Source organism: Capra hircus, chromosome 19 (assembly GCF_001704415.2).
Source record: "Capra hircus breed San Clemente chromosome 19, ASM170441v1, whole genome shotgun sequence".
NCBI lineage: Eukaryota > Metazoa > Chordata > Mammalia > Artiodactyla > Bovidae > Capra > Capra hircus.
In genome coordinates this window covers 26195926-26215910 of record NC_030826.1, presented here as the reverse complement: position 1 = coordinate 26215910, position 19985 = coordinate 26195926, and the positions used below count along the sequence as shown (strand labels likewise).

Genomic DNA, 19985 nt, shown 5'->3' with positions numbered 1-19985 from the left:
AGGGTTTCCCCCACAGCCCCAGCTGGTGCGGCCAGGCCCCCAGTGTAGGATGGGGCTCCTCCTACAAGGGCTGGTGGCAGCCAGAACTGATACAGCTCCCCTGGTCTGGGGCCAAGACGCCAGGTAACTCTGGGGTGACAACCCAGGCCCCTCTGAGCTGGGATATGGCTGGGGAGAGAGGCAGGCGCACCTCCGGGAGTCCCCGAGAGTGACACTGGGGAGGAAGGCCAGGGGAACAGAGACTGGGTCTTTGAGGGGCTGGATAGCCAGGGACAGGGCAGGGTGGAGAGGCTGGTTCCTGGGAGAAGCTGGGAGGTGACATCTGGGTCCCCCAGCCCCTCTGACACCTCTTCTGTCTCTGCTCTCCAGCTGAGGAGGGTGGGCGTACTGGAGCCATGGCTGGCGCCTCAGTGAAAGTAGCAGTGAGAGTTCGGCCCTTTAACGCCCGTGAGACCAGCCAGGATGCCAAGTGTGTGGTCAGCATGCAGGGCAGCACCACCTGTGAGTGAGTCCCAGGGGCCTGGCTGGGCACAGACAGGGCAGGCTAGGCCCACTATACCGGCCAGGCCTGCTGGGCCGAACCGGGAGGAAGGCTGTGCTGGGCACAGAGCAGGTGCTAGTTGTAAGGACAGGGGCTGGCCTTTCCATGCTCCCAGTCCCTGGGAGGGGGAATGTTGGCCTGAAGCCCTCCGTTGCCCAATCCAGGGAGGCAGCCGGGAGGGGGGCGGGTCCTGGGAAGCCAAAATTAGCTTTGGTGGCTGGAGGGGGTGGGGAGTGTTAAAGGGGAGAGATGAATTAGGATAGAGATGGGGAGTGGGATACTTGGATTCTGGGGGCTTGTGGAGAGTGGGCAGAGGTTGGGAGTACCTGACTTTGGCCTTACTTCCTTTGCTTTCAGCCATCATCAATCCCAAACAGAGCAAGGATGCCCCCAAAAGCTTCACTTTCGATTACTCCTACTGGTCACACACTTCGGTGAGGTTGCTGGGCTGGGGGAAAAGCTAAGCAATGAGGGACAGGGGCTATAGGTCCTGGGGAGGGGGCCGTTGCTAGGAAATTGGATCTCCAGGGGCTGGGTTGGGAGGACCAGCACCCGTGGGTGGGGGTAGGTAGGACCCTGTGCCTGTGACTTGGACTGGGAGGGGGAGGCAGAGTCCCCAGGGTAATGAGGACCAGCAGGAGACCAGATGGTATCTTCTGGGACAATCAGGACCGTGATGGGGGTGGGGAGCACACAGGACCTTTGGGCGCCTGGATACCAAGGACAAAGGCATTTAGGGTTCCTGCTGTCTCTCTTGCCCCCTTTCACCTAGGCGGAGGACCCCCAGTTTGCATCTCAGCAGCAGGTGTATCGGGACATTGGAGAGGAGATGCTGCTGCATGCCTTCGAAGGCTACAATGTGTGCATCTTTGCCTATGGGCAGACGGGGGCTGGGAAGTCCTACACCATGATGGGGCGGCAGGAGCCGGGGCAGCAGGGCATCGTGCCCCAGGTACTCATGGGGCCTGGCAGGGAGGCTGAGGCGGGAGCACCTTCAGCTGCCTCTAGGGCAGGAAGGCCCGGGTCTCAGGCTGACGGCTCTCTGAGGTCCTCGGAAATAGGGAAGGTGATGGGGGTTGAGGTTGGCCACAGCCTGGACATTAGGGCCAAGAGGGCTCAGTGAGAAGAGCCACTGCTTTGGTGGCTGAGAGCCCTGGGTCTGAAGCGTGATTCTACCACTTTCTGCCGTCTTACCTTGTCTCGGAATTACTTGTGAGTGTAGTTCTGCTGTTGACTCGTGTAGTCAAGGTGTTGACCATAGGAAAAATCAGTTGTGGATAGCTGAGAACTGACCCATATTCTTCCTGACTGCAGCACTGTGGCCTTGCATATGGGCTCTGGGTTTGTATTTTGGCTCACTGAATAGTAGCCTAAGATACTGGGCAAGCCAACCTCTCAGAGGTGACTCTCCCTTCTATAAAATGCACATGATCCCATCCCTCCTTTGGGGCTGTGATAAGGGTTAAACAGGGTCACCTGAGACCTGGCCTGGCCTGATGCTGGGCTCCGCAGGTATGCTGTGAACAGCAGCATCTCTGTGCCTCTCTCTGTCTCCCTCCAGCTCTGTGAGGACCTCTTCTCTCGTGTTAGTAAGAACCAGAGCGCTCAGCTATCCTATTCTGTGGAGGTAAGCCCAGGTCTTGGGAGGGGGCTGGAGGTGGTACACAGTGTCCCCTGGGTAGGGAGGAGGTGAGCAGAGTGATTAAGACCAAGGGTGTCTTTGGAGTCAGGCAGCCTGGGATCTATTCTAGGCTCTGCTGGCTTTGGTCAAACTATTTCTCTTTCGGCTCCTGAGGATGTTTGTGTGAAATGGTAATGATCAGGGGTCCCCTCCTAGGGTTATTGGGAGGATCGGGTGAGCTTGTGCTTGTAAAATGCTTAGCAATGCAGAGTAAACATAGTAAACAGTGTTACCTGTGTTGTATTCAGTGGGAGTCCACGGGGAGCTTTACACTGGGTATGGTTGTTAGCTTTGTGGTGTTTAGTTTGTTCCTCCCGCTCAGGTGAGCTACATGGAGATCTACTGCGAGAGGGTACGAGACCTCTTGAACCCCAAGAGTCGGGGCTCTCTGCGGGTCCGAGAGCACCCCATCCTGGGCCCCTACGTGCAGGACCTGTCTAAACTGGCTGTGACCTCCTACGCTGACATTGCTGACCTCATGGACTGTGGCAATAAGGCGCGGTGAGGCAGGCTGATGGGGTGGAGGGGTATGGGAGCCGGGGTTAGGAAGGTGCGGGGCAGGACCCACTGACCACTCCCTCCCCCACCCAGGACCGTGGCTGCCACCAACATGAATGAGACCAGCAGCCGTTCCCACGCTGTCTTCACCATTGTCTTCACACAGCGCTGTCACGACCAGCTCACTGGACTGGACTCAGAGAAGGTAGGGTCCCCCTCCCACCTGGTCACGGAGACAGAGATGAGATCAGTGGGCCTTGTGTCCTCCCTCCCTGCCCTGGCTTGGTTGAGGGCCTCTTCTGGGCTCCCACGGCCCCTGCCCTGTGCTTCCTCCATCAGATCAATGGGATGCAATCTCCTGTTTGAGTGTTTGTCCTTCTTGCTAGATTCGTCAGGGCAGAGCTTGGAGCCCACTGTGCCTTGTCCTGGCACACAGCGGGCATGTGAACATCGTAAACAAATAAATGAACAAATGGACAAGTAACTAAGCCCTCACTGTCTTCTTGTCTATTCTCCCTCCCTCCCCCACTCCTGGCTTTCTCCATCCCCCACTAACTGCCCAGTCACCTCCTGCCTCCTTCCTCTGACCAGGTCAGTAAGATCAGCTTGGTGGACCTTGCTGGCAGCGAGCGGGCCGACTCCTCAGGGGCCCGGGGCATGCGCCTAAAGGTGAGGCGCTTGGGAGGGACGGACAGGGCCGTGTTGGGTGCTGAGGGCGGTGGTCTCTGCTTGCAACCTGGGGCTCTGGCTGTGGGGAGGCGGGGCGGAGGGGATCGGAGTGGGAGAAGAAGGCCTCATTCCCCACGTTCCTCTCACCAGGAAGGCGCCAACATCAACAAGTCCCTGACCACTCTGGGGAAGGTGATCTCAGCCCTTGCGGACATGGTGAGAGCTGGGCGTGGGAGGAGAAGGGGCTCTGGGAAAGTGGACAAAGCGGGTGGCCACCTTGACCCCCTTTCCCCCTTCCGTCCTTCAGCAATCAAAGAAGCGGAAGTCGGATTTTATCCCTTACAGGGACTCTGTGCTCACCTGGCTGCTCAAAGAGAATCTGGGTGAGGGAATTCTCTTTCTCTCTCTCTCTCTCTCTCTCTCTCTCTCTGCCAACCCTGCCACCAGTCCTGCTAACCCCTGTTGATGCATCTGACTAGACCCACTGCTGCCCCTGGGACCTCAAGTCCTCCAGTTGTCCCCTGACTCCCTGCCTGAGCCTGGGGCATCCTTTATACAGTGTCCTCATGCTGAGATCAAGGCCATACCCTCCCTGCCAAGCCAAGGGCCTCACTGACCTGGGGCTCCCTGTGAACTCTCAGACCCCACAGCCGCCTCTGACTTCACCCTCCTCTCCCTGACCTCTGACCATCCCACAGATGTCTGATATCCCCACTTCTTCTGACTGTCAGTTTCATGATCAGCTTCACCAACTCTTAGCTTCACTTTACCTTGAACGGTGATCCTCTCAGACCCCTGCCTGGGCAGTGAGGCCCCCTGCCCCTGAGACCCAGTCTGACTTTTTTTAGAACTCTGCCCAGCTTAAGCTTTCCCGTGCTCTCCATTCACAGGTGGGAATTCCCGCACAGCAATGATTGCAGCCCTGAGCCCCGCGGACATCAATTATGAAGAGACTCTTAGCACCCTCAGGTGGGGCTCTGGCAGGGCTGGGGTGGGACATGAGAAGTGCCAGGAGCTCAGAGGCTGGTAGCTCAGGAGCCTGTGCATAAGAGAGGGCTGACCTTCAACTCTACCCCACTGTGAGGAAACGTGGGAGGGAGAGAGGGCATCAGGCAGCAGACCAAGGTCGCCTGTGTCTGGCCCTCACCGGTCCCGCTCCTCCCTCCTCTTCCAGGTATGCTGACCGCACCAAGCAGATCCGCTGCAACGCCGTCATCAATGAGGACCCTAACGCCCGGCTGATCCGGGAGCTGCAGGAAGAGGTGGCCCGGCTGCGGGAGCTGCTCATGGCTCAAGGGCTCTCCGCCTCGGCCCTGGGAGGTGGGCCTCTGGGAGGAGTGGCTCGGGAGGTCCCTGGGCCCACCTCATCCCTCCTGATTTGCCTTTGTCCAGGCCTGGAGCCAGGGAGGGACCACTACCCAGTGAAGCCCATATGTGCCCCATGCCTTAGCTGCAGATGTGGAGAGGTGACAGATCATGCCTTCAGATGTGACAGCTGGGAGCAGCAGGTCCTCCTGAGGAGGGGCAGGCAGGATTCAGAGGGACCTTGACAGGCTCCCGGGACTACTGAAATGATAGGAGCAGGAATAAATAGCCAGTCATGCATTTGTGACTTACACAGTAAGTCATTAAGAATAGACTGCTGGGCATCTGCTTTGACAGAAATTCTTGTGAAACATTGGGAATTAAATTGATCGTAAACTTAATTACGGGAACTTGGAGTAATTTCTGAAATGTGAGGCTTGGCCTTTTTACCCTGAAATGGCATCTGTATTAGAGAATCTGCAATCCATGTTAACTGTGTCCAGTCTTGGGGTCCTTCTGCATTCAGTCTTGGGGTTCATCCCTTTGAGGAGTCAGGGTGCTCAGGGGCATGATGGGGAAAATAAGGGTTCTTGGGAAGAGAAGGTAGATGCGATGTTGGCCTCTGCACATTTGAAGGGTAGTTTCGTTCAAGAAAAAAAACAGTGTAGTCCCTCTCATCCCAGAAGGCAGAACTAGAAACAGGTACGTTTCAGATTTCAGCTCAACACAGCAAAGCACTTTCTGATGGTGCATGTCATCTAATAGTAGAAGGAACTGGCTGCCTTGTTTAGTAATGAGCTTTCCATCCCTGGAGGGGAACAAGCAGAGACTCAGTGTCCATTTGTCAAGGCTGTAGTAGGAAGGCTTTCCACTTGGTGGGAGTGGACTACATGTCTTCTGTAGTCCTTACAGGCTGGTCTGGTGTGAGATCTCTGTCTCTTGTGAGATGCATCTTTCCTTACCCTCCTTTTACTTCTTTCTCCCTCCTAGGCCGGAAGGTGGACGAGGGGAGTCCCGAAGGTGCTTTGCCGGCTCTGTCGTCACCCTCTGCCCCAGCTTCGCCTTCATCCCCCGCAGCTCACAATGGGGAGCTTGAGCCCTCATTCTCCCCTAATGCCGAGCCCCAGATTGGGCCTGAGGAGGCCATGGAGAGACTGCAGGTGGGATGCTGGAGCAGAGAAGGGGTGGGGCCTGGGGGCCGCTGGGAGTTTTTTCTCCAAAGCCAGGGTCCAAGAGGAAGAAGGCATCCTGGGAGTAGCATGGCCCCCTGGGAGGGCTTGTCCCAGACAGTCCTGATCCCTGCCTGTTTGTGCCCACAGGAGACAGAGAAGATTATTGCTGAGCTGAATGAAACCTGGGAGGAGAAACTCCGTAAGACGGAGGCCTTGAGGATGGAGAGGTGTGGGGGTGGGGCCCACAGCTGGAGCCCCGGAAGGAGCGGGGTGGGGAGGGGAGGTTGGGTCCTGCCCAGAACGGGTTTGTGGGTCCTGAGGACAAGACCAATATCCGCCTTTCCTTTGCCTACAGAGAAGCACTGCTGGCTGAGATGGGGGTGGCTGTCCGGGAAGACGGGGGAACCGTGGGCGTCTTCTCTCCAAAGAAGGTGAGTGAGGGGCTGAATGAGGAGGCCTGGGAGACTCTGGGTGCTGAGAGAAGAGGGTTGGGGTGGCAGGGTAGTGAGTTCTAACTCTGCTTTCTGAGGTCTCTGAATTGGCCCTCCATCATCTCTGCCCCCATTCCTGCCACCTGCTGTCTATGTTATCAGGCTGTCCCTGTCTTCTCCATCCATCTAGGGTCCACAGAAGGATGCCAGGGAAGACCTAGGTATTGACAGACAGAAGCCCACACACGTGTGTGAGTTCACACATAGCGTGTGTTTCTGGCTTCATAAGAAACTGGTTGTGGTGGTTACCCCAGGGGAAGGCAGAGGCTGGGGAGAGTACAGGTTGATTGGGAAAGTGACTTTTCCATGATGTGCTCTTCTGTATCGTTTGGATTTTATACCCTGTGCATGTGACCTGCTTTTGGTGGCTCAGTGAAAAAGAATCCGCCTGCAATGCAGGAGATGCAGGTTCAACCCATGAGTCAGGAAGATCCCCTGGAGTAGGAAATGGCAGCCCACTCCAGGATTCTGGCTTGAGAAGTCCCATGGACAGAGGAGTATGGCTGGCTACTGTCATGGGATCAAAAAGAGTCAGATGTGACTTAGTGACTAAATAACAACAACCCTGTGTGTGTGGTACCTACTCAAACAAAACCCCAAACCTAAAAAATGAAAGTTTTGTAAAGTTAGCTTGGGAAAACAAGACTGTAAAGGAACAGAGAAAGAATGAGCACAAAATTGTAAGGTGCTGATTGGAAAGGCAGCAAAAGGTTTAAAGATGGATGTGTCAGTGCAGCCTGGAGACTTGTGGAAACTGGTTTCCTGGAGAAGGCGGTTTGGAAAGTGTAGCCTGGAAGATGGATGGGGTGGTGGGAGCAGGGAAAACATGGGGCTGAGCAAATGTGGAATCTTGTCGCCAGAGTGGGGCCTTGCGTATGCCAGTGGTGTAGTCAGAGCTCAGAAAGTCTCTGTGGTGAGGAAAGAAGGAAGGAAGCAGGGCAGGAGTGATGAGGCTCAGTTGGAGGAGGGAGGAATGATATTCAGAACCTGTAACAACCAGCACAGCACAAGGACCCACCAACCAGAGTGGACTGGGGCCAGCACAGCTGTGCCGGGGCCGGTGAGCAGAGTAGGAACTTCCCGTCCCAGCGCTGGAAGGGAGCCATGCTTGTCTGGGCCTTGGTGGCAAGCGTAATGGGACCGGGCCCTAAGAGTGACACACCCCCTCCAGGCTGTGGGTTATTGGAAGGAGACCCCTCCGAATTTCAGGTAGACGAGGCATCTGGGAGACTGAGCCAGCAGGGCCCACTGAACCGGGATCTAAACAGAGGAGAGGGGTTTGCCTGAGGCTCAGCCTGGGGAGTGAGAGCGCTGTCTGTGGGTGATGGAGGATGGCCGGCAGTGCTGAGGGGTCAGGTCTGGGGCTAGGTACCTGGGGTTTTGGGGTCCCCAAGAGGCCTACACCTGGGAGGAGGGTCTGGAAAGAGGCTGTCAGTGTGGCTTGCCTGTCCAATCACCTTGGGGTGCTGGGCACCTCTGGACCTTCTGCCACAGGGATGGACAGACTGACAGGGTTCTCACAGCACAGGATGCCACCTGCTCAAGCCTGGGACCAATGGGAGGGGCTTTTGTTTCGTTCTTGTAAAGGTGGCATTCACATGCGGTGAGGTGTGTGGAGTGAAAAGGAAACCTTCCCACTCTCAGCTTGCCCTCCCAGAGGCGAGTCCTGTTAGCAGTATCTACTGTGTTCTAGAGGTCATCTCCACGCATGCAGGCATGTGTGAGAGAAAGTCAGCCACATACTCAGGCACGCTTCTCTCTTTGCAGTAGCAGTGGTTCCATACCTGACATGTTATTTTTTTCACATAACAATGTATCATAGTTCTGCCTGCCGTTGTTTTTTTTCTTCCCCACAGTGTCAGGATATTCTATTGTATAGACATCAAATAATTTTTTTTTTTTTAACCAGCTTCCTACTGATGGACATTTAGGTCATTTCCCATTCTCTGATACTATAAACAATGTTATAGAAGATAGTCTTAAAAATAGTTTGTGGTCTGTAGAACAGATTCCTAGAAGTGGAGATTTGGGGTCCAACAGTCAGATTTTGATCTGTTTTGCCTCCAGAGATTATTAACCAAGCCCACTTAGACTCCCCGAGCAACATATCTGAGAGCCCACATTCATTTACCATCTTCACCTTTTTCATCTTTGCCAATATGATCGGTTAGAAAAAAAAGGTGTCTTAGGGGAGGTAACTTTTGCATTTTCTTCTGGTGGTGAAGATGAACCCTTTCTCATGGATTTAAAAGTCATGTGGATTTCAGAGAAAAAGCTGTTAGACTCACAGGAGAAACAGGTTTAGTGGGGGTGACTCCAGCCTAGGAAAGGTCCAGTGAAGAATTGGGTCTTTGGGGCCAAAGCTCCAGTTTGTCCTGGGGAGAGCCAGGAACTTTCGGAAAAACCCCCTCATTCTGGGACCTTACCCCAGGCCTAAGATCTTAAGTTGGTCATCTTCAAACCTAGCTGGGAGCTTCCTTCACGGGGCCAAGATGGGAATGGGGAGCAGGACAGAAAACTGTGTGTCCCCCACCCCCACTTCGACCTGAGCAGCTCTCTGCTTATCTGCTTGATGTGTTAGGCCTCTCGGTAAGGTTTCATGTGAACAAAGGGTTCTTGGGCTGAACAGAGATTGAAAAGCACTGTCCTAAATCGTGTCTCCTCTCCCAGGGGACAGATTGCTTTCTGCTTCTAGGGCCCATCAGTGTTTGCCGTTCCCAGGCAGGCCAGACACTGCAGGGTCGAGAGGGGCGGGACTGTCCTTCTGGAGAACAGGTGTTGGAGAATGATTGATGAGGGGCCTGGTGGAGGATCAGACATCAATACCCATTGCACCCATCATGGACATAGCCTCAGGCTTCCTGTTCATGGGAACTTCCAGAGAAACGTGGGGCCTCGACTGCTGGGTGTTTCCCCCTGTACCCTGTACTTTCTGGCTTCCCTGCCTTTGTTCAGACCCCTCCTTTCTTCTGCATGTTCACGTCCTCCTCACTGTCAGAGACCAGAACAGGTCCCATACGGCCTTTTCCATGAAGTTCCTCTGACTCGCCTGAGCTCCCATTGGTCTTCACTGCACTCATCTTTGTGTATAAGCGCCTTCCACGATACAATGGGATAAATGAATGAATGAGCTAAGTGAGGGCATGAGAAGTTCAGAAAGTCTACTATGAGACATGCATTTCTCACCTATGATGGTGTTTCCATGCCCAATCTTATCTCCGGTTGTTGACTCTGATTTCCTGACTGATGGGACAGCAGCATTTGGGTTTGGCTCATCTCTGTGTCCTGCCTGGCACCTCAGTAGAGTCTTGTACCTAGAAGGGCCACAGTAACTCCTTGGAGAACAGGCAGGGGATCTTGTGTTCAGGTGGACGGCTTAGGAAAGCTTCGTGGAAGAGGTAGCATTTGAGACAGACCAAGAGGGACGGGAAATGAATGATTTTGATGGGTGGGGGTGGCGCGAGGAGGGAGGCTGTTCCAGGCAGGAGGACAGGCAGGGATGTAGGAGCTCTGCTTCAGGAGTGAGGGCTCAGAGTCCAGTGGGTGGGAGCTCGGAAGGGGAGAGGACGCCCTGGAAAGGGGCTTGGGCTAAGTGAGCTGGGCCCAGCCATGGAGGAGGCCCAGAAGTACAGGCTGCAGAAGCAGACTTGAGTCAGGTGGGCTTGAGGTGTAGGCAGGAGACGTCTGAACAGTCCTCTCTCGTTACCTCCCCTCACACCCCACAAGTGGCAAAGTGTATTTTGAAGGAAGAAATGATGAGCTTGGGGCCAGAGGGAAAGCAGGGCAAGGGCAGGTAGCTGCCAAGGTTTCCTGCAGGGAGACTGGTGGGGCCTGGGAAGCAGCTAGAAGGGTGGGGGTGTCCTGTGTGTGAGGAGAGGGTAGGGTGGGTCAGATAAGTGGCAGCAGGAGCTGGGAGAGCTCACCTGCAGAGATGTTTGCCAGAGTGCCTTCCCTCCCTCCTGACGGCCCTCTGCTGACTGCCGCCCCCTCCCGCTCAGACTCCGCACCTGGTGAACCTGAACGAAGACCCCCTGATGTCCGAGTGTCTGCTCTACCACATCAAAGATGGCGTCACCAGGTAGCCTTTGCTCTGGGCCTGTGGGGCGGTCTCTCTTTTTGGAGGTTAGTTGCAGAGGGACCTGCCTTTCCTAGTGACCGCATGGGAACCTTGTGGGTCTCACGTCAGCTCTTTTGCAGCCCTGCTAGCTCTGGGATTCCTGAGAACCGGCTGAGCCTACCTTTGGTGGGGGTGACACGCCTCCTGGGACCAAACGAGCCCAATGCTGGCATCGCTGGGTCCTGATCTCCTGGGGCAGAGAGTGGGTGGGAACTTGACCACCACGTTCTTACCCTGCAGCACCATTGCCTGGGCATCACTTAGTGGAACCTTCCCTTGGGGTCAGGGGAGTGAAGGGAAACATGACCCTGGCCCCACACTGTTGAGGGACAGTGCCCATGTGGCAGGTGGCTTCACTGGCTAATGCTAATGAACCCCAGGTCTCAGAGCCTCCTCTCTCACCTCCTGGAGGTAAGCGGGTGGGAGTGTTCCTTCCTTTTCCACCACAGGCTGTTCAGCTATCCTTGGTGATCATCATGGTAAGGATATGGGAACCGAGACTGAGAGCATCCACCCCACTGCAGGTTCCCTTCCCTCTTTGCTGCATAACAGTACATAACAGATGCGGGCTTGGAGCCAGGCAGATCTGAGCTCACACCCCAGTTTCACCACTGCCAGGCTGCCTGACTTTGGGCAAGTTACTTATGTCTCTGAGCCTCAGCTTCCTCTTCTGCGAAATGGGAATAATTATACTTGGTTGATTGAGTCAGATGAGCATTTTGGTTCGAAGGGGCTTGGCATATGTATGACTGGCACATGCTCAGAAAATGTCGGCCGTTGCTTCCCCAGGGTCGGCCAGGTTGATGTGGACATCAAGCTGACAGGGCAGTTCATCCGAGAGCAACACTGCCTGTTCCGGAGCATCCCTCAGTCAGACGGAGAAGGTAATGGCTGAGGGGGTGAGAGTGGAGTGGCCAGACTAGGAGAGAGTGCTCCCTCATGCTGAATGCAGAGGCCTGGGTCGGGCTCTGGGATTGTGGCTGTGTGAGAGGGACGTGTCCACCCTAAGAGGGGCTTTGAGCTCCTGGTCAGCCATGGGGGCCCTGCTGTGTGCACCCACCCTCAGGGTGCAGAGTGTTTACAAGGGGCAGGGGTAGTGAAGGTCCCCAAGGCAGAAACAGGAGACTGTGGCTCCAGAGGGTAAGATTTTGGGGAAGAGGAGATCCAGCCCTCTTGCTTGATTTTTTTAGCCTCAAATAGCACCTTGGTCATTTTTTATGAAAACTTGTACTTTTTCAGTGGGATATCTGAATTTATCTCTGAAAACCCACTTACCTGTCCAGCTATGAATGCAGAAGTTCTAGGCAGTTAGTTGACGTGTGTATCCTTTTGGCTGTAAAGCTTTCAGAGGTTTTTAGCTGTTTCTGGCCACAGCAGCAAAAGCTTTTAGGAATCACGAGCCCTCAGGTAGTAGTGTGTCTGACAGATAATACCACAATGCTCGTGGTGAAGTACCACTTAGGGTGTGTTCTGAGGTCACATTTTGTTCTGGTTCAGTCCTTTTTTTTTTTTTTAAACGGACTGATTTGTATTCAGCTGGGCCCGAGTGAAGTGGAACTCTGGGGAGCGAGTTGGGCAGGGAGGCTGGCCGTGTCACAGCTGAGTCCTTGGTGTCTGTGCTGTGTCACACCTGAGCTGTCTGCCACCTCAAGCTGGTGCTAGGTGCCTCAGCGCAGGGTGGGGGATGGTGGGTAGGGTGGGGGGATGGGAGACGGGCATATCAGAGCGTGTTTTAAAATAAGAAGAGATGTATTCTTGTGGCGTGCAGCTCAGGTTGAACACCTGCCAGGTGGGCTTCCATTCCAGTTCAGGGTCAGTGGATTATCGCCTGGCTCAGGTCCCCAGTGGCAGCACACGCTTCCGGCATTGCGTTGCGAGCTGTGAACTGTTAAATCAGTTCACATGCCGAGTTCCTGTTCTGCGGTTCCCTCAAGCTGTGTTCTGGGGTGATACCGAAACCACAGAAGGCCCTTGGAGCCAACCCACCCTTGAGGGGGAGCTCAGAGTGTGTGTGGGAAGAAGACAGGCACACATTGGTTACATCACAGTGAAAACAGCAGCTGTTCTGTGCCCTAAAGACGTTGTTTAGTCGCTCGGCCATCTCCGACTCTTGGCGAAACCATGGACTATAGGCCACCAGGCTCCTCTGTCCATGCATGGGATTTCCCAGGCCAGAATACTGGAGTGGGTGGCCATTTCCTTCTCGAGGGGACCTCCCAAACCCAGGAATCAAACATGAGTCTCCTGCTTGGCAGGCAGATTCTTTACCATGGAGCCGCCTGGGAAGCCCTCGCCAAAGATGGGGGCTGTGTAAAGGGTTAGTCTGTTTGGGCCTTTGCTCTTAACACCAGACTTAAGACCAAAGACAGGCTGAGAAGAGCAGGCCACAGGGATGCAGTCGTGAACATGGAAGAATAGTTGTTACTTACCGTGTGCTTGTATTGTCTCATCCAGCTCACAGGTGAGAGAGCTGAGGTTCCTGGGGTTGGGGAATTTGCCTGACACCACACAGCTAGCTTCCCTGGTGGCTCAGATGGTAAAGAGTCTGCCTGCAGTGCAGGAGACCCAGGTTCAATCCCTGCGTTGGGAAGATACCCTGGAGGAGGAAATGGCAACCCACTCCAGTATTCTTACCTGAAGAATTCCACGGACAGAGGAGCCTGGTGGGCTTTAGCACACAGTGTTGCAAAAGAGTCAGACACGACTGAGCGTGTCACACACAGCTAGCAGGAGAACTGGGTTGGGATGCAGCATGGCTGGCTCTAGGGCCAGAGCTGTGAGTCCTGGCTGCCTCAGTTCAGATCTCTGTGGGTTCACCTGGGTTCTCTCCTGGCCCCCATTTCCTTCCATTACAACTATCACCGCCCAACCCTGACTTTAGATTATTTGTTCAATTACTTGTTTATCGTCTTAGCAAGTAGAAATGATGTCTGTATGAGAAGCAATTATGTTTTTTATCTCCTGTATTTCCAGGACCTAAAATAGTGCCTGGTGTATTATAGGGGCCCAGTATATTTGTGGAATGGATGGATGAATTTGGGGTGTGGTGGGAAATAAGGGCAAAAGAGCCAGCTCATGGCCTTACAGTCATCTCATCCTGTCCTCTGCCACCACCTTCCATTGCTGGGCTTGGACCAAGTGATGTTTTATTACATCTGTCTGCCATCTTTTCCGTCATTTCTGCCCCTTGATCTGAGTTTCCCTTCGAGCATCAACTCAAAAGTTAGCACTTTCCCATGATCGTTTCCAGTCCTCTGCCCCTAAGCCAAGTTCCTCTTTGCTATTTTTGTTCTCCTGACTGAAACGACTTAGCAGCAGCAACAGGAACAGTACCCATAGGCTCATCTTTGCTTTACGTCACCATTTGTTCTGGTTTCTCTATTCCTTGTAACGTAAATAACTCATTTTCGTTCATCACTGTGTTTGAGCCTTTCAGCCACTCTGTACGGAAAGACTTTGTTATCCCATTGTATAGCTCTGAGAGATCAGGTGACTGCTCAGTGTCCCTCCACTAAGGAGTCACAGAGTCTGGGTCTTTGAAATTCAGGGCCCCCTGACCATGGGGCACTTGTCCTTGAGGACAGGGAGCTGCCTCAGGCATCTTTGTGTCCCACAAGAGGAGGGTTCTGTGATTTGTACAAGGAGCACCTTGATAGACCGTGGCTTGGGTTGACTTTAATCTCATCCCATGAAGATAGGGATCTGTGGACTGTGGCTTGAGAGGATTAGTCAGGTAGCACTTTGCAAGCTGCTTCAGACAGAAGTGGGGCTAGGAGCCTTCCAGAGGAATCCAGACCTGGCTAGGCACAGTGTTGTTTGGGAAGGAGGGAGTGAGTTGTCGTCTGGATGGCATGAATGATAGACAGGGCAGGACCTGAGAGACCACGTTCTCTGAGAGTTCCAGGCTTGTTAAGCCACTGCTGGAGAGGCTGGTGGAGGGTGAACAGGCAGCACCCATCCCACCCCACCACCGCCGAGGCTCGTGGGAGCTGCAGCTGGGGCTCTAACCCTCCTTCTGCTCTTCCTTTCCCATGCTGCCTGCCACCAGAGGGGCCATGGCACCCCCAACAGGTACTGGAGGGTGGAACTGGGGTGCATGTGTGTTTCGGAGGGGAATGCAGGGTGGGAATCTGTGACCTTACCCCTCTTCCCTTGGAGTCTGATCCCTCCTTCTTCTCTCTCCTTGCCTCAGTGGTGGTCACCCTGGAGCCCTGCGAAGGAGCTGAGACCTATGTCAATGGGAAACTTGTGACTGAGCCCGTGGTGCTGAAGTCAGGTAGAGGAGGGTGTAGTGATGGGCCTGGCTGTGCAAGGAAGAGCTTCGTGGGTGAATCCTGGGCAGGACTCAGACATAAATAGGAGACAGTGTGGGATATGAAGATCGACTGGGAAGGGGAGAGGAGCCAGGGTTTGGTTTGTCTTGCTGCCTCAGGGCAACAGGAAGAGGATGCCCAGTTCCTGACGTCCTGTGACTCTCAGGGACAGGGCAGTTCCCAGGGTCAACTGGGGGAGCCTTGGCTCTGATCGCCCTGGACTTGGGGTGAAGGGAGAGATGGTGTGTGGGCTTCTTCGATTGGTGGGCAAGGCCCCTTACACCTAGGGCGTGAGGAAGGGGTCCTGCTCTGGGGAGTGAGCCCACATCTCCCTCCTCCCTCCTCCAGGGAATAGGATCGTGATGGGCAAGAACCACGTGTTCCGCTTCAATCACCCGGAGCAGGCGCGGCTGGAGCGGGAGCGAGGGGTCCCTCCACCCCCAGGACCGCCCTCTGAGCCCGTTGACTGGAACTTTGCCCAGAAGGAACTACTGGAGCAGCAAGGCATCGACATCAAGCTGGAGATGGAGAAGAGGTGCGTGGGGAGGGTGATCAGGCCCCTGGCCCTCCTGGCCATCCCGCCCAGGCCCTCAGCCCCCAGCATCCTCCTATTGTTAGATGCCCCACTGAGGTGGCTCCGGAACCTCACAGCTTTGCCTCCCCTCCCACCCAACTCCAGGCTTCAGGATCTGGAGAACCAGTACAGAAAGGAGAAGGAAGAGGCTGACCTTCTTCTGGAGCAGCAGCGGCTGGTGAGGGGCTGGCGGGGGCATGTCGGGAAGGCGAGGGTTGGGGGGGCATGGGGTGCAGACAGGCTGGGGGGAGGTGGGCTGACAGCACTTCAGCCTGACTCCCACTGAGTCAGAGGAGGGAGTGGCTCTGGGCCGGGGGGATAGAGGTGGTGTCTAGGAGGAGACAGAAGAGAAATGTAACCCAGGGAAGAACCCAGACATCCCAGGAGCGAGAGCTCCTCCCAGGCGACTGGGGCTTCCCGGACTCTTGCTGATCCTGGGCCTCTTGTGTGATTTTTACCACCTGTGCTGTCACTTCCCTGGTGGCTCAGTGGTAAAGAATCTGTCTGCAGTGCAGGAAACGCAGAAGCCTCAGGATTGATCCCTGGGTAGGGATGATCCCTCGAGGATCTTGACAACCCACTCCGGTATTGTTGCCAGGAAAATCTTGTGGACAGAGGAGCTGGTGGGCTACAGTCTATGAGGTTGCAAAAAGTCGGACATGAGTGAAGCAACTGAGCATGCACCCATGAGCTGTTACTTATTTAAGATTGTTCTTTGAGTAGACTTGCTTTTATTTTTACTATTTAAAATATGTATTCATTTGGCTGCACCGGGTCTTAGTTGTGTCACGTGGGATCTTTTGTTGCAGTGCACAGGTTCTCTAGTTGTGGCGAATGGGCTTAGTTGGCCCATAGCTCATGGGATCTTAGTTCCCCAACCAAGGGTGGAACCGTGTCCCCCACATTGCAAGCAGGATTCTTAACCACTGGAGCAACAAGAAAGTCCCTTGAACTTTTAAATCTTTAATCTCGTCCTGAGTGATATATACATGAAACCCACACTGGGAATGGCTGCAGCTTATTAGCTATACTCATTTCCTCTGTGCCAGCCACCACACCACACACTCCAGGTACCTGTGGGTCATCACCTCTGCTGTGCAGACAAGCGGAGATCAAGTCCTGTGCCCCGCACTGCACGGTTCTAACCACCGTGTTTCTGTGTTGTTGGGATGCATGGCCCTGAGGTGTCCTTAGTTGTCTCCCCACCTGTCTCCCTTCTCTCTGGCCCCAGTACGCGGACTCTGACAGTGGGGATGACTCCGACAAGCGCTCCTGCGAAGAGAGCTGGCGGCTCATCTCATCTCTGCGCGAGCAGCTGCCCCCAACCACGGTCCAAACCATCGTCAAGCGCTGTGGCCTACCCAGCAGCGGCAAGCGCAGGGCCCCCCGCAGGGTGTACCAGATCCCCCAGCGGAGGCGGCTGCAGGGCAAAGACCCTCGCTGGGCCACCATGGCCGACCTGAAGATGCAGGCTGTGAAGGAGATCTGCTATGAGGTGGCCCTGGCTGACTTCCGCCACGGGCGGGCCGAGATCGAGGCCCTGGCTGCCCTCAAGATGCGTGAGCTCTGCCGCACGTATGGCAAGCCCGAGGGGCCTGGGGACGCCTGGAGGGCCGTGGCCCGGGACGTCTGGGACACGGTGGGCGAGGAAGAAGGTGGCGGAGGTGGAGGCGGCGGCAGTGAGGAGGGAGCCCGCGGCGCAGAGGTGGAGGACCTGCGGGCTCACATTGACAAGCTGACGGGGATCCTGCAGGAGGTGAAGCTGCAGAACAGCACCAAGGACCGCGAGCTGCAGGCCCTGCGGGACCGCATGCTTCGCATGGAGAGGGTCATCCCCCTGACCCAGGTAGGACAGGCCTGCCCGGCCTCTCCCCACTTTCCTCCCTGCCTACTATCCTCCCCTGTAAGAACCGGAACCTCCCACTACAGAGTCCAACCTTCATTCTCCTCTGCCTTTAAAAGAACCTTATTGATGTTTAACATAGCTCTTCTCAGCGTAGTTTGTGAATCATCTGCTTCACAACCACCAGGGCCCTAACTGAAAATGCAGATTCCTGGGTTTTGCCCCAGACCCACTGAAGCAGCATCTGTGGGCATTAGAAATGAATCTGCATTTATAACAAGTGCCTGGGTAGTTCTGAAGTGCAGTAGACTTTGAGAATCACTGATATAAAGGGTACAATCCCTTACGTTACCACTCCATGGGTGTTCACATACTGTTCACTCTTAGAACCACCCCTCTCCTGGGTGACCCTCGACTCTGGTGGCCGCTGTACTGAGCACTTCTCCTGTGTCACTGTGTAAATCTTCACAGTGGCCCCATAAGCCATAGTGTTACCACCTACCCCGGTTTTGCATGTGTTCAGTCAACAAGAGTTGAGTGTTTACTATGTGCCGGGCATCATGCTAGCTATAGGGGTTACTCACAACAGACAGAATTTCAGCTGTGTTCCCACTTGCCTGCTGAAGGGGGATGACAGGCAGCTGGTCATGACGACAGTCATGCTTGTTGAAAGCCTACAACTCCACATGCAACCCTTGCCCCTGTGTCCTCGCTCTCCCCTCTCCAAACCCTAGGGTCCTTGCTGTTCCTTGAACCCCTGGCCTCAAAGCCTTTGAGCCTGCTGTTCCCTCTGCCGAGAACGGCCTTCCTCGCTGAGACCATATAGCTCACCCCTCACAGGAGGTGTTCACTAAAATGATAATGTTTCAGTGAACCTCTTCCTGTTCTTTCATTGCCACTCCTCCCACCCTGGCCTCCTGTCCCCTCTCCTTGTTCTGGTCTTTTCCATGTGAATATATATTTTTGTATTTATATAAAATCTACAACATGGTACTCTATATACTATATAATATAAATAATATATATTAAGTAACTTGAACACATACATTCAGCTTTTTATGGAAGTGTAGCGTATGTACCATGCTGTATGTCTGTCTCATTTGTCAGTTGTGTCAGTCCACTGAAATGATGGCAGGTATTTTTCTTCTGTTTTTACTGACTGCTGTATCCCCAGGGCATGTCATTTATTCAGCAGTATTTGCTGAGTGCCCGCTAGGTGAGGCTGGTGGAATTTCCCACATAGTTTTATAGCAGCCCTGTGTCATAGGTACGGTTATTGTTGACGTCATCTTGCACGTGAAGACAGAGGCATAGAGGTTACAAGCCAACGACTCAGACCCACAGCTCGAAGGTGGCCGACCTGGACTGGGTCTGACCACCCGGCTCTGGGTCTGGGCTCCTAAACCAGTATCCCTCCAGCTTCCTCAACCCCAGGCCCCTCTCAGGACCCTGGACATCCACCCGCTCCAGGGCCTTCCCGCGTATCCTCCTGAACCTGTATGTCTTCAGAAGGCCACTCTCCTCACGTACCCCCTCTCCTCTCACCCCTCCCCCTCCCAGGATCATGAGGATGAGAATGAAGAAGCTGGTGAGACCACGTGGGCCCAGCCCCAAGGGTCTGAGGCAGCAGAGGAGGAAGTCCCCAGTGACCGAGCGCCCCCTGCCCGGCCCTCCTCGCCACCCCTGTCGAGCTGGGAGCGGGTATCAAGGCTGATGGAGGAGGACCCTGCCTTTCGTCGGGGCCGCCTCCGCTGGCTCAAGCAGGAGCAGCTGCGGCTGCAGGGACTACAGGGCTCCGGGGGCCGGGGAGGGGGGCTGCGCAGACCCCCCGCCCGCTTTGTGCCCCCTCATGACTGCAAACTGCGCTTCCCCTTCAAGAGCAACCCCCAGCACCGAGAGTCCTGGCCGGGGGCGGGGGCTGGGGAGTCCCCAGCACCACCACAGCCCCCTGAGGAGCTCACTCCACCTCCGGCCACCCCTGCACGAAGGCCCCCAAGTCCCCGCAGGTCCCACCGTCCCCGCAGGAACTCCCTGGACGGGGGGGGCCGGTCCCGGGGAGGGGGTTCCACACAGCCCGAACCCCAGCACTTCCAGCCCAAAAAGCACAACTATTATCCCCAGCAGCCCCAGCCATACCCAGCCCAGCGGCCCCCAGGGCCCCGCTACCCCCCGTACACTACACCCCCGAGAATGAGACGGCAGCGCTCAGCCCCTGACCTCAAGGAGAGTGGGGCGGCCGTGTGAGCCCCGCATCCTGGGCAGAGAGGGCCTGGTGGGGCCCCTCAGTGGGAGGAACACTGCTTCCCCAGAGGCAGGGAGGCCCTGGAAAAGAGAGAGAGAGAAGGTCCGAGTAGGTGATAGAAGACGTAGGGGTGACTGGGCCGGAGGCTGAGGAAGGACAAGGGCACGGAGCTGCCAGGAGCGAACCAAAGTGAAGGAGAGCGATGGGAAGCTGCCTCGGGGCCCCCCTTGCAGGGGAGGTCCCACAAACGCTGCTAGGGTGGGTGGGGGGCTGGGGTGCTATGTAGTCAGTGTTTGACTTTCTTTTCAAGTCGGGGCAGAGGAGAGAACCTAGAGGGAAGTGAGGTCTCCCCGTCCTGGCCCCTGTCTGTCTGTCTGTCTGTGGTGGGTTTGTTTCCAGGGAGGTGTGGCGGGATCATAAGTCATTCCCCTCCCCCTTTCAGGCCTCCTGCTATATTTGGGGAAACCTGTCTGGTTTCTGGTTTGGCTCGGGTCCCGTGAGTATGTGGGACCCTTCAATAAAAGCTAGCAAACAGAGAA

The 19985-nt window shown here is 55.2% G+C and overlaps 1 protein-coding gene across 2 annotated transcripts in view; it reads left to right on the top strand.

Annotated features, from left to right (window-relative positions):
• KIF1C (kinesin family member 1C) overlaps window positions 1-19985 on the top strand; it is a 21880-nt gene extending 1895 nt beyond the window's left edge. Inside the window, exons 2-23 of one of the 2 annotated variants that reach the window (XM_018064493.1) lie at window positions 3-123; window positions 370-501; window positions 899-975; window positions 1314-1493; window positions 2103-2168; window positions 2545-2723; window positions 2814-2925; window positions 3312-3389; window positions 3540-3605; window positions 3697-3772; window positions 4280-4358; window positions 4564-4709; window positions 5685-5854; window positions 6014-6093; window positions 6222-6297; window positions 10356-10435; window positions 11264-11358; window positions 14667-14750; window positions 15136-15322; window positions 15467-15539; window positions 16593-17207; window positions 18765-19985. In XM_018064493.1, the coding sequence (XP_017919982.1) occupies window positions 396-501; window positions 899-975; window positions 1314-1493; window positions 2103-2168; window positions 2545-2723; window positions 2814-2925; window positions 3312-3389; window positions 3540-3605; window positions 3697-3772; window positions 4280-4358; window positions 4564-4709; window positions 5685-5854; window positions 6014-6093; window positions 6222-6297; window positions 10356-10435; window positions 11264-11358; window positions 14667-14750; window positions 15136-15322; window positions 15467-15539; window positions 16593-17207; window positions 18765-19448 (3309 nt within the window). In that variant the 5' untranslated portion in view covers window positions 3-123; window positions 370-395 and the 3' untranslated portion in view covers window positions 19449-19985. Of the gene's footprint in view, window positions 1-2; window positions 124-369; window positions 506-898; window positions 976-1313; window positions 1494-2102; window positions 2169-2544; window positions 2724-2813; window positions 2926-3311; window positions 3390-3539; window positions 3606-3696; window positions 3773-4279; window positions 4359-4563; window positions 4710-5684; window positions 5855-6013; window positions 6094-6221; window positions 6298-10355; window positions 10436-11263; window positions 11359-14666; window positions 14751-15135; window positions 15323-15466; window positions 15540-16592; window positions 17208-18764 lie in introns of those variants that run through there. The other variant, XM_018064494.1, reaches the window with a different exon arrangement.